The sequence below is a fragment of the Solanum tuberosum genome, unplaced genomic scaffold (genome assembly GCF_000226075.1).
Source record: "Solanum tuberosum cultivar DM 1-3 516 R44 unplaced genomic scaffold, SolTub_3.0 scf00104, whole genome shotgun sequence".
NCBI classification, from domain to species: Eukaryota; Viridiplantae; Streptophyta; class Magnoliopsida; order Solanales; family Solanaceae; genus Solanum; species Solanum tuberosum.
In genome coordinates this window covers 169,715-181,639 of record NW_006239030.1, presented here as the reverse complement: position 1 = coordinate 181,639, position 11,925 = coordinate 169,715, and the positions used below count along the sequence as shown (strand labels likewise).

The 11,925-nt window shown below is 35.9% G+C and overlaps 2 protein-coding genes across 3 annotated transcripts in view; one reads left to right on the top strand and one right to left on the bottom strand.

The window, feature by feature from the left end:
• The first annotated feature begins 2,438 nt into the window (after positions 1-2,438).
• On the top strand, positions 2,439-4,903 carry LOC102587282 (3'-N-debenzoyl-2'-deoxytaxol N-benzoyltransferase). 2 transcript variants are annotated; one of them, XM_015309486.1, is made up of 4 exons: positions 2,439-2,529; positions 3,072-3,606; positions 3,721-4,186; positions 4,312-4,903. In XM_015309486.1, exons 2-4 carry the CDS (start codon positions 3,148-3,150, stop codon positions 4,824-4,826), a joined length of 1,440 nt encoding a protein of 479 aa, XP_015164972.1. In that variant the 5' UTR covers positions 2,439-2,529; positions 3,072-3,147; the 3' UTR covers positions 4,827-4,903. The 2 variants fall into 2 exon arrangements, with proteins under 2 accessions (XP_015164972.1, XP_006349149.1); XM_006349087.2 differs by having other exon boundaries at positions 2,448-2,529; positions 3,077-3,606.
• Positions 4,904-5,324: 421 nt separating this feature from the next.
• Positions 5,325-11,925, bottom strand: part of LOC102586947 (uncharacterized) — a 9,787-nt gene continuing 3,186 nt past the window's right edge. The window contains exons 5-7 of the mRNA XM_006349086.2: positions 8,697-8,759; positions 8,231-8,299; positions 5,325-5,792 (exon numbers count right to left, since the gene is read on the bottom strand). Of these exons, the coding sequence (XP_006349148.1) occupies positions 5,490-5,792; positions 8,231-8,299; positions 8,697-8,759 (435 nt within the window). The 3' untranslated portion in view covers positions 5,325-5,489. The remainder of the gene's footprint in view (positions 5,793-8,230; positions 8,300-8,696; positions 8,760-11,925) is intronic.

Here is an 11,925-nt window from a genome sequence, read left to right as displayed (position 1 = left end):
GGTATTAAATAGTCTAGGGAGGTAATAGGTCCTCATGAAAGTTTAGTATCGTAACAGCAAATTCGACCAAAGTTGGGGTATTTTTCAGACCCTTATCCCAAAATTTTAACATAAATTTGTTATATTTTAAAATTATACATTCAATTTTTTTAATAGTTCGGCCGTTATTATTTTATTGTTTATTAAAGCTAAATATAAATTTTACTTCTTTGAATTTTAGAAGTTATTGTTAAATTGGTTAGGAGTTTAACTACATTTTATTACTAATTAAATAGATAAGTTAATTTTCTATCAAATTATTTTGTATCTCATATGTTTGCATAGTAACTAAGTAATTAGAAGTTTAGAATTAGAAATCAAGCTGCAACATTTTCACTATTCACATTTTGTTAGAATGTTGTCAAGATATTGCTTTGTACTCCCGAGTCTCAAAATGTTTGTCACAATTCACATGGACATATTTAAAACTCAAAGAACAAGAAATTATAAAAGTAATGATACGAAGATGGAATAATGAGTAAGACAATGTTTAACTATCTACTAACTTTCTACTATAATTCATGTTATCATAGCCTCTCATCAGCGACAGATCCAGGATTAGCCTCTCAAGGCTCTCATATAAAGTCATGTATCGTTAAGCTGAAGTTGTGTCATATCATGTCTAATTACTTCTTCAGTTTACATTTACCTCTTATGAACCATCCATAGTAAACCTCTCACACCTCCTCACGGAAGGCATCTATACATCTTCTCTTCATATGTCCGAACCATCTCAGTCTTACTTCCACCATTTTGTCCCCCACCAAGGTCACTCCTACCTTAACTTAGTCTCAAATATCTTCATTTCTAATCTGATCTCAATTGCACAAGGCCATCCCACCTTAAAAGGGTAATAACGTCAAAGTCATGCCCAATGTTACCATTAGGTTATTAAGGCCGGCTTTCAGTTCAACAATTTTTCTATTGAGGTTTTATTAGCTGCTTTTATTGCTACCACTAACATTTCCCAATGCTCATAATGTCACCCAAAAAAAGAAAGAAGAGGGGATAGACAGTAGACATTTATGTCAATTTCACTCCAAGTTGGTCAAAAAAGCTTCGCAATTTACTCCATCCGTCCAACAATAGTTGTCTATTATATTAAAAATAGTTGTGTAATAATACTTGTTCAATTTAAAAAATCAAGAAATAATTTAGCTATTGTGTCTATTTTACCTTTACTATTAAATACTATTTATCATCTAACACATTTCTCAAAACGTTAAATTTAATAAAGTCAAAGAATAATATAGTAACATTACACTTATTATTTATTGTTTCTTAAAGAGTGTGTCAGATCAATAGTGGATAAATATTATTGGACAAAGAGAGTATTTGGAAATACTAACTGGTGTATTGAATAATCTGACAAATTTAATATCAGTCTATATTAAAAAATACATTACCATTTTTATTTATACTTTTAGCATATAAAAAAACATGTTTTTCTTTTCTTCATATTTTACCTTCAATATTAATTATTTATTCTTCAACTTATTTTTAATGTCTAAATTAAACGTCAATAAATATAAATATTATGATAAATATTTATGTCAATTATCATTTTTTAAAGTAACCATAAAGTTTAAATTAAACGAGTAAAAGCGAACATTAGCAATAGGCAAACAAGTAAAATTTGTACTGAATTCTTTCCAAAATGCAGAATAAATTTGGACGATACGTCAAGGACGAATTTATGCCTGGTAATTAAGAAGGACTACATAAAAAAAAAAATTTAAAAACTCCATCCCAATTGGATTATTTTGGTTGCTCATGCATCTGATTTAACCAATAATGGCCTCCACAATATATATAAAATACAGATTCATGAATCTGACTTAAATAATTTTTCACTAGAATAAATTAAGTATTGATTCTCTAATTATGAATAAAACAATTTAATCAATTAATTAGTTGAATCATGAAGAATAATTTTTTTTTCTACCCAGTAAAAAAGTAGAGAATAATGTCTTAAACACTACCACTAACCATTTTTAAAATGGAGTAAATATACGAGAAAATGAACTTTTTCTGTTGGACTTTAAATTTATTAATTAGAATGACAACATTAAGTAGTTATAACAATCTATTCTAAATTTAATATTTGTGCATATTAATATATTTTCTTAACACAAATATACCATTTGGGTAAAAATTATTAAATGCAATCGAATTTGTGTCCGAACTTCTAACTCTAGCATGGATTTTGATGTATATGTGGTTTTCGTATAGGTAAGTTATACATTTATAATATAGAGTCACCTAACTAGGAAAGAAACAAATATATATACATGTAAAATAAGTGAGATAAGCTTATAATATTAGTGCTTCATTCCCCAATGTGAAGCCAAAGTTTCAGTTTCATGGACTTACAAGCCAAGCAAACTTTTGTGTTACTTCAACCAGCTATAAATCTGCCATTACCCTGTTATTGTGTTGGATAAATAAAAATATAGAATATATCCTACTGTTAATTTGCTAACAATTGAGGTGAGGCTCCATTTTATTTTTGTTGTAAATTTACATTTTTCTAAACTTTTATTTGTTTATGAAAAAAACACTATTTGGCTTGCCTATTTTATATAATTCCAGGATTTCTCTGAATTTAAAAATGATCGTTTTGCAAGTTTTAATATCAAGGTTCATTTCCATTTTTCTGAATCTTTATTTGTTTTCGGGAAAATAGGATTTGACTCCGGATTCCCACATTGTCTTAGTAGCTCAGTTGGTCTATTACTTGAATTTTCTTGTTGATGAAAGTTCGATTCCCACCTTGTAATTCCATCCCCTACTCCCATTTTTTAATAAGACTTCGGATTTCCCATTTCTATTAATTCTAGGATTTATCTAAACTTGAAAGCCATTATTTTGTAACTGTTGAAGAATGAAAAAGTCTCACATTGATGATTGATGAAAATAAGTTATCTCCTTATATGAACTTGGATAATACTCTTCTCAAAAGCTAGATTTTGGGGTTGAGTTAGGCCCAAAGTCCATTTCTTTACGTAACTGTCCTTTATTTGTTCTCGAAGAACAGGATTTGATTCAGGATTGCCCTGCCAATTACCTATAGCAAGGCTCAATCCTGTTCGTAGTGAATCAAAAGCAATGGTGATGGACTTTTTGGTGACTACAAAGGGATCATCAGGAGGCAATTTCATAACACCATCAGGACAAACTCCAACTGGTAGTGTGCTTGATCTGTCAGTCATAGACAGTTTAGCTGTTCTTCGATGCAATGCTCGTACACTACACGTCTTTAAAGGAGGAAATGCTACTGTCATTCAAGAGGCATTTGGAAAAGCTTTGGTTCCTTATTACCCGCTAGCAGGTCGTCTGAAATTCTCAGCACACAATAACCAGCTTCTCCAGATTGATTGTTCGGGTCAGGGAATTTGGTTTGTTGAGGCTTCTGCTGATTGTACTCTCCTCGATGTCAACTACTTCGATGAAGCTTCAGCTTTAGATGACACTACTTTTAATAAACTTCTACCTCAACTAGTTCATTCTTCTACTCCACTTCCTGTTGGTTATGACTCTTTCATTGACCCACTGGTGCTTGTGCAGGTAAACAACTAGCTATATATATATATTTTTTTTTTTTTAGTGCACATATGTTCAGAGAGAACTAGGTGATAAAATAGTTAACGATACGATTGTCATTGTCATGATCATGTACAGGTAACTGAATTTAAGTGCGGTGGATATGTTATGGGACTTACTTTCTGTCACAGTATATGTGACGGACTGGGTGCTGCACAGTTTCTAAAAGCAGTGGGTGAGTTCGCTAGGGGTGTTGAGAAACTGAGCGTTGCACCAGTGTGGTGCAGGGAGCTTCTCCTCCCACCTCCACAAAAAGGAGTTGCAGAAGACAACTCGTCAATGCCACCACCACTCACTATTCCAGTACCAGATCAGCGGCTGGAGCATGCTAGTTTCAACATTCCCCTGGATGAGATCAATCAGCTAAAACACCAAGTGATGCAAGAGTTAAAAATGGATCAAAATGTGTTTTGTTCCTCCTTTGAGAGTATAGCTGCTACTTTGTGGAGGCACCGAACCCGAGCAATTTTGAATATAACAGATGACAAGAAGAATCCCTCCAACTCCTCGTCGAATACAAGCTTTATTCCTGCAGATGACGCAGGTCAGTAGCAGAGTTACAACCAACAGAGGATGGCCAATTGACCCCCTCATCGGATGATTATACTCTATATACATACTCAATTTTGAATTCTCTTAGTGAAATTCGTGATTTTGCCACTAATGCAGGTGATGAAGAAGTGAAACTCGTGTTCTTCGCTAATTGTCGACAACTAGTGCCGCTACCAGAAGGGTTCTACGGGAACTGTTTCTTCCCGGTGACTGTAAAGGCTTCAAACAAAGTAGTGGCCGAAGCATCTCTTGCTGAGGTAGTGAAGCTGATCAAAGATGCCAAGGCTGACCTACCAGCAGAATTTTCACAATGGCTCAATAACAAGACTAACAAATCTACGAATGATGATCAATTCAACGATCCATTCGCACCAGGACCAGGAGTGGGTTACGACACATTGTTTATCTCGGAGTGGGGACGATTGGGTTTTAATGAGGTTGATTATGGATGGGGCAAACCTGTGCATGTTATACCAGTACAAGGGTCTGCTGTGATACCTGTAGGCATTGTTAGCAAACAGCCTTTGCCTGAAAATGGCATTAGGCTCATGACTTGGTGCGTCCACAGCCACCATCTTCCTACATTTCTCAACATGATGAACAAGGATCATGATGATGCTCTAACTAATTAATGTCTCTCCTGCTATCAAAAAGTGTATTCATTAACTTGTGTGATTTCTGTTAATATATATATTTGTTGCCTGTGTGACTTCTGACATTTTTTACACATACAAATGTGTCAAATCTGTCCCCAATATAGCCCCTCCGTAGAGCAGCACAACCTAAACAACCCCAAATTTCTTGATAACAACAGATACTTTAATTGTTTTGTTCTAAGAAGTAAACAAAATCCTAACTCATTGACTTCATCCTTGCTCCAAAGAAGCAAAAACCTAGCCGAGGATGACTGCACTATTTAAACCATACTCTTACTACTACAAAAAAAAAACATGTTTTTTTTATGACTGTAGGCCAGCTTTCACGCACCTCGACTAATTCCAAGGGATACTTGCCACCTCCCACCAGCAACATATACCAAGTAACTCTATCCACCAAGGCTAGAACAGATGGAAAGAATCACCTAGTGTTTTTTGATGACCGTGGTGTCTGGGCCACCTACAAAAATCATGTTATCTTCTACAGAAATTTAATATTGTACGTGTTTGAAGAAAGCAGTTTGTGTCTCTGCTAGAACACATAAAAGAGGATGTGACAGTGAATTTGTTTGGCTTTAGTTCCTCTCGAGATGTGGTTAAACCAAGGCAAATTCTCATTAATATATGAACATGCCACAGTCAATCATCGTCACTTTCATCACTATATGAAACCAAACCACCTATTGTAACAGGTTCGTGGTTGTCAGCATTAGCACTAGGTCTTTTTGTTAATCTCTGGGATTCTTCTGTTTCAGATTTGGATACGTTATCAACATCTGATGAAGGCTGTTTTTTGTCATCATTGGATGCTTTGGTAGCTGTTGTCAAAGAAGAGACGGAAGATACCAGATCCATCTTAGCTTTCTTAGCTTGTGGCTTGATTTTGACAATCATTCCCAATGGATTAGCTGGAGGATTCTTCCTCTTAATTAATTTCGGCTCCTGCATCAACCAACAATGCAATGCGTTACATCTTGCCAAATGTTGTTTCATAATGATATTGATATACACCACACAAAATTCAACATCAATTATATTGGTCATGTAACGAGTACTCCCCTTTCCCTTCCCTTATAGATTGGCACAGTTAAGAGTGGCCATTTGTTTATTGTACAAGACAGGAACCCTATGCCCACAGGAAAATGTGAAATACGGAAGATATCCAGGAAAACTTACCATTTATCTAAAATTGGAAACTTACTATTGATATCAAAGATAGAAGTTTCAGATTCTAAATTTAATTAACTGAATCTTGAATAGTTGACTAGAAGGGGTTGCACAGATGGTAAGCTTTCTTCCACCTCTAACCCTAAGGTAGTGGGTTCAAGTCACCAAGGGAGCAAAAAGAAAAATGGGAGCTCCTAGGCAGCAGTAAGAAAAAGAATATTGAATAGTTTGATCACAGGCTTTTCAAGTTCTCGCTAGTAAATTAATAGTTGTTGCAGTATGTCATTTTGGCTTACCTCCTAGCTGTCACTTGCCAGTAGGGATGGCAATGGGGCGGTGCGGGGTGGGGGTGAGACGGGTTGAGCTTAACCCGCAAATTTTATAATCCGCCCCGCCCCGCCCCGCCCCACATAACAACTTTTTTCATTTTCAACCCGCCCCGCATGAACCCGCCCTGCATAACTTTTTTAATATTTTCTTTTTCTAGTTAAGTTTAATACTAAAAATAAAATTCATAACAATAAATTCTTTTTTTCATTAGGTTGTATTAATTTAATAGGATAGTAACTTAAAAAATTATTTTTTAGGGGTCAATTGGAAAACATGTAAGATATTGTATTATTTTTTTATTGAACCATTTTCATATACTATCTCGAATATTTTAGTAGATTTATATAAATTATCTTAATAAATAATGCTCTATCACTCTTATAAATATGTAAAAAGTTAAAATTAAATTTGAACCCACATAAAATCACATATACCTGCAACCCGTTTCGCCCTGCATTAATTTAAAAAAAACCCACTTCAACCCGCCCCGTCGTCATCCCTACTTGCCAGCCAACAATTCCTCTTCTTTTCACTGATTAATCAGCTCTATCACCTATATATTTTTTATTCCTTCAACCTTTTTTTTTTTGGGGGGGGGGGGGGGGGGATTTCCTTCTTTTTCATTATTATTATTTTTATCGGGGAATTTCCTCTTCTTTTCACTGAGTAATCAGCTTTATCATGGGTAAAATTACTGATTCCTTTTATTAAAATGTTTGGTTGGGGAATTTATCTCCCTTCTGAATTTACTTACTCCTTGGTGCTAATTTTCTTGTTAGTTGGTTTGTTGTGTGGTGTAGAAATTATCACTTATCACCAACACGAACTTGTACTTACATTTCTTGATAAAAAATGGATTTGTATATAAGATCAATTCCAAGATATTGACAGAAAGACTAAAAAAGATGGTGCACAAGAATTAAATAGCATTCGGAGACGGATAATGGATGCATCTTTGATCACCAACAATTGTGAGGATACTAGTTTGAGGGGTCAAATACCAGGAGTCCTATGTAAATTGGAGAAGCATATGACCATGTCAATTGTAACTTAACTAAGTCTTGAAGGATATGGATTTGGGGAGGAAATGGATTAAATGGACGTTCTTCTGCATCAGCATTGTAAGGTTTTCTATACTTATTAATGGCTCCTTTGTTTTAGGGAGGTAACAATTGAATTTCTATTAAACAAGACGTAGACACCTGAAATCTTTACAAAAACAACAAAAAGGTACAAAAGACCACTGTCTTAAAAACGATCATTGCCAATTAAATCAACTAAATCACCTACTTACCCTCATATATTTTGTTTACACCAAAAAAAAGAGCAGACTAAGACAATTTATCCTAATTTTATGGATAGAACTGCTAGTGCCTTCAAAAATCTGGAATTCCTTTCTTTCCACACACTCCACCAGATGCAAGCAGGAATGATTTTCCACCTAATCCCTGAGGAACTGGTTAGCGATGAGACACATCCCCTAAGGCACTGGCTAGGATGATGAGACGCATGCCCTGAGGCACTTCCTAGGCGAAATGCCAGCATGACCGCCCTGACGTGCACCTAGCTTTGTCATTTTTCAACGTTTATGAAAGACCATTGGTATCTCAGTTCAGAGAGACTATGAAATCATTAAAAAGAAATAACATTGTTGATAGTTCAGATAAAAGACCAACAGCCATTTTGGTATTAGTTCCACATACATGTCACATCATTTGACCATTTATTAATATATCATAAAACTAAGGCCATACAGCAGAAGTGAAGGCAGAGAATTTCAAAAATTGGGCGCAATGCTGATAAAATGGTGGCTAAGAAACAATAAGACACGATCATTAAAAATACAGTGCTTTTCTCAAGGCATAATCAGTTTAGAGACTAACCTGGACTTTGGGAACAAGAGGCATCTCCTTGATTTCGTGTACAATCGTAGACTTTGCAGCAACAGCAGCCTAAAAAACCCAAGAAAAAGATCAGCATTCTTCATAGACCCTAGAGAATGCTCATCTTCTTGAAAACGAGCTAAAAGGGACATATGAGAGTTGGAATGAAGGATAAGGGATTTTCATTTTATTTTTTTTGTTATAATATTTTAATTATGCGAAATGGGGGTTGGATTAGAATATTTGAAAGTTTAGGGTTAAAATTAAAAAAATTATGAAACCCACCAAAACCCCCAAAACTTTACCCTTAATTTTAACCCTAAACTTTCAAATATTCTAATCCAACCCCCATTTCGCATAATTAAAATATTATAACCATAAAAATAAAAAAATAAATGAAAATCCCTTATCCTTCATTCCAACTCTCAAATGCCCCCAATGAAGTTGAACAATGACACTAAATTACTTGAAAACTTCGCAGCTGCTCGTCTTCTTCATCAGCCACTTGCTTCTCATATTCTCTCCTTGACTAAATGGATCAAAGAGTTAATGAAAACTATCAAAGGTATGATGCAGGCATAAATACGTCTGTGTTCACACACACACAGAGAGACATGTACACATACACAAATGCATTGAACAATGAAGAGATCAACAAGTTAGAGAGTATCAAATAGTTATATCTTTATTTTCTTCTAATGCAAATAAATTGAAGCCTAATACCATTTTCTCGGGAACTAGTCTGTCCATTGCAAAACAATAGTGGAGTTCACCATCATTGAAGCGTTTTCACACACAAGGATATCAAGAACACACTAAGTGAGATTTTCCAAAACTAATAAGAAAGATAAGAGATTGAAATAAACATATTCATATAAGTATGTAAAACCAAATTTCCATGTATGAACTACAAAAGAACGTAATCATTTTCTTTTGCAAAACGAAGATAATCACTTTGGCACGTAGAATTGAATAACTTTAACCTACACCAGATGGGAAGTGCCATACAAACCAACAAGATAAGCCTTATAAAAAGGAATATGCAAAGGGGAAGTTCTAGAGATTGGGACATATACCCTTACCTGTAAATTTGAATCACAGGTGCAGGACTTCTCATGCCATATAACAAGAGTATATGCTCCAAATTGCTATGTGGAAAGAAGACTAGTATGGGAAGAAATTGGCTCTATCAGAGGTTTAATAGAAGGTCCATGGGAAGTTTGTGGTGATTTTAATGAGGCTAGATATGTCTCGGAAAAGAGGAACTGTATCAGGAGAACAATAGGGATGCGAGAGTTCTCTGATTTGATCGAGGATCTAAACCTAGTTGATCTTCAACTAGAAAATGCAAAGTTCACCTGGTTCAAAGGGGATAACCACCTGATAGCTTCAAGAATTGACAGGGTCTTGGTATCTCAAGAATGGGATGATGCTTTTAGCAACTTGAAACAGTACACTATGCAGAGAATATTATCAGACCACTCTCCAATCACACTCCAAGGTGGTTCCTGGAAGAAGAGCAAGAGTTATTTTAAGTTTGAGAACTGGTGGTTAGGGACTGAAGATTTCATTGACAGAGTAAGGACATGGTGGAACTCTTTTGATTATACTGGGAGGCCTGATTACATCCTTGCATCCAAATTAAAAGCGCTGAAACACAAACTGAAGGAGTGGAGCAGAAGTGAGCAAGGGAATCTAGGCCAACAGAGAAAATCTTTACTTGAAAAGCTGGCTGCTATGGAAAACATTGCTACTGATAGAGGTCTAACTGAGGATGAGGCAACAGAAAAGGCAAGGTTACTTCTGAACTTGGAGGATCTGATAAAAAATGAGGAGATCTACTGGAGGCAAAGATCAAGATCAATTTGGTTAAAGGAAGGGGATAAGAACACCAAGTTCTTCCATAAGATAGCTAATGCACACAAGAGGTACAATAACATAGACCAACTGCTAGTCCAGGGGAACATTGTCCAAGAACCAAAAAGAATCCAAGGGGAAATAGTGGAGTTCTATCAGAAGCTTTATACAGAGGAGTTGCAGTGGAGACCTGCCAACAATTTTTTAAATTGCCCAAGGTTGACAAGGGAGGAAAAGGAGGATCTTGAAAGAAGCTTTGACGAGGAAGAAGTTCTAAGGTGTTTAAAGCAGTGTGCAACTGATAAAGCACCAGGACCAGATGGCTTTACTATGGAGTTTTATATCAAATGCTGCGAGGTGGTGAAAGGTGACATAATGGAGACTTTTCAACACTTCCATGAACAAGGGAGGTTTGAAAGAAGTCTGAATTCTACATTCATAGCCCTAATCCCAAAGAAGAAAGGTGCAAAAGAATTGAGGGATTTTAGACCTATTAGCTTGATAGGTAGTATGTATAAGATCTTCTCAAAAGTGCTTACTGAAAGGTTGAAAAAAGTGATGTCCAAACTTGTCGATTCACAACAATTAGCTTTTATTAAAGGGAGCCAGATAATGGATGCCGTCCTCATAGCTAATGAAGTTGTAGATTCCAGGTTGGTCTAAAAAAACCCAGAAATTCTACACAAATTAGACATTGAGAAAGCATATGACCATGTCAATTGGGACTTTCTTATGGGTATGCTAGAGAAGATGGGATTTTGGTCACAAAATGGAGACAGTGGGTTAAATTTTGCATATCTTCAACGAACTTCTCAGTATTGGTAAATGGCTCTCCAGCAGGATTTTTTAGGTCACAGAGAGGTCTTAGGCAGGGTGATCCCCTATCACCCTTCCTTTTCATACTAGTCATGGTAGGGACTCAACAATATGATCAAGAATGCATGCAATGAAGGATGGCTGAGAGGTTTTGAAGTTGCTAGAGTCTGGAAGGGAAAGTCTAGAGATCACTCATTTACTATATGCAGATGACACCCTAATTTTTTGTGATGCTGAGGAAGACTACCTTAAAATATTGAGACTGATTCTAGTTATTTTTGAAGCTATTTCTGGGCAACATGTCAATTGGAGGAAAAAGCTTCTTGTATCCGGTAAATGAAGTACCAAACATGGAAATTTTGAAGTCAATATTGGGAGGTAAAGTGGGTGTCCTCCCAACCACATACTTGGGTATGCCTTTGGGGGAAAAATCCAACTCTATGGAAATCTGGGATGGGGTGATTGAGAAGTGTGAGAAGAGGCTAGGAAGGTGGAAGTCTCAATACGACTAACTTTGATTAATTATGTGCTTGATGCACTTACAACATATATGATGTCATTATTTCCTATCCCACCGGGAATCATCAATAGGTTGGATAGCATCAGGAGAAATTGCTTTTTTTATGGCAAGGGAACAAGGAAAGGAGAGGATATCACTTAGTCAAATGGAAAACTGTGATCACTGAAAAGAGAGTTGGGGGTCTGGGGATCAAGAATATGAAGAACCAGAGTAAAGCTTTGAGGATGAAGTGCCTTTGGAAGTACTCAAATGATAATCAGAATCTGTGGGGCTCAGTCATAAAGGCAAAATATGAAGAGAGTGTGATAGTTGGATGACAAAGGAGGTTACCACCCCTTATGGTGTTAGCTTATGGAAATCCATTAGAGAACTTTGGAATGAATTCAAACCTAACACCAAGATCAAAGTGGTAGATGGCATAAAAACTAGGTTTTGGAAGGATGATTGGCATGCAGAAGGAAATATGGAGACTCTCTTCCCTGACATCCACAATTTAGTTCTT

Excerpts from the sequence above, each read along its gene's own strand:
- LOC102587282 (XM_015309486.1), top strand. The coding sequence starts at position 3,148 with ATGGTGATGGACTTTTTGGTGACTACAAAGGGATCATCAGGAGGCAAT. Across the intron at positions 3,607-3,720 it reads ACCCACTGGTGCTTGTGCAG|GTAACTGAATTTAAGTGCGG; the intron begins GTAAACAACTAG and ends GATCATGTACAG. Across the intron at positions 4,187-4,311 it reads TATTCCTGCAGATGACGCAG|GTGATGAAGAAGTGAAACTC; the intron begins GTCAGTAGCAGA and ends CCACTAATGCAG.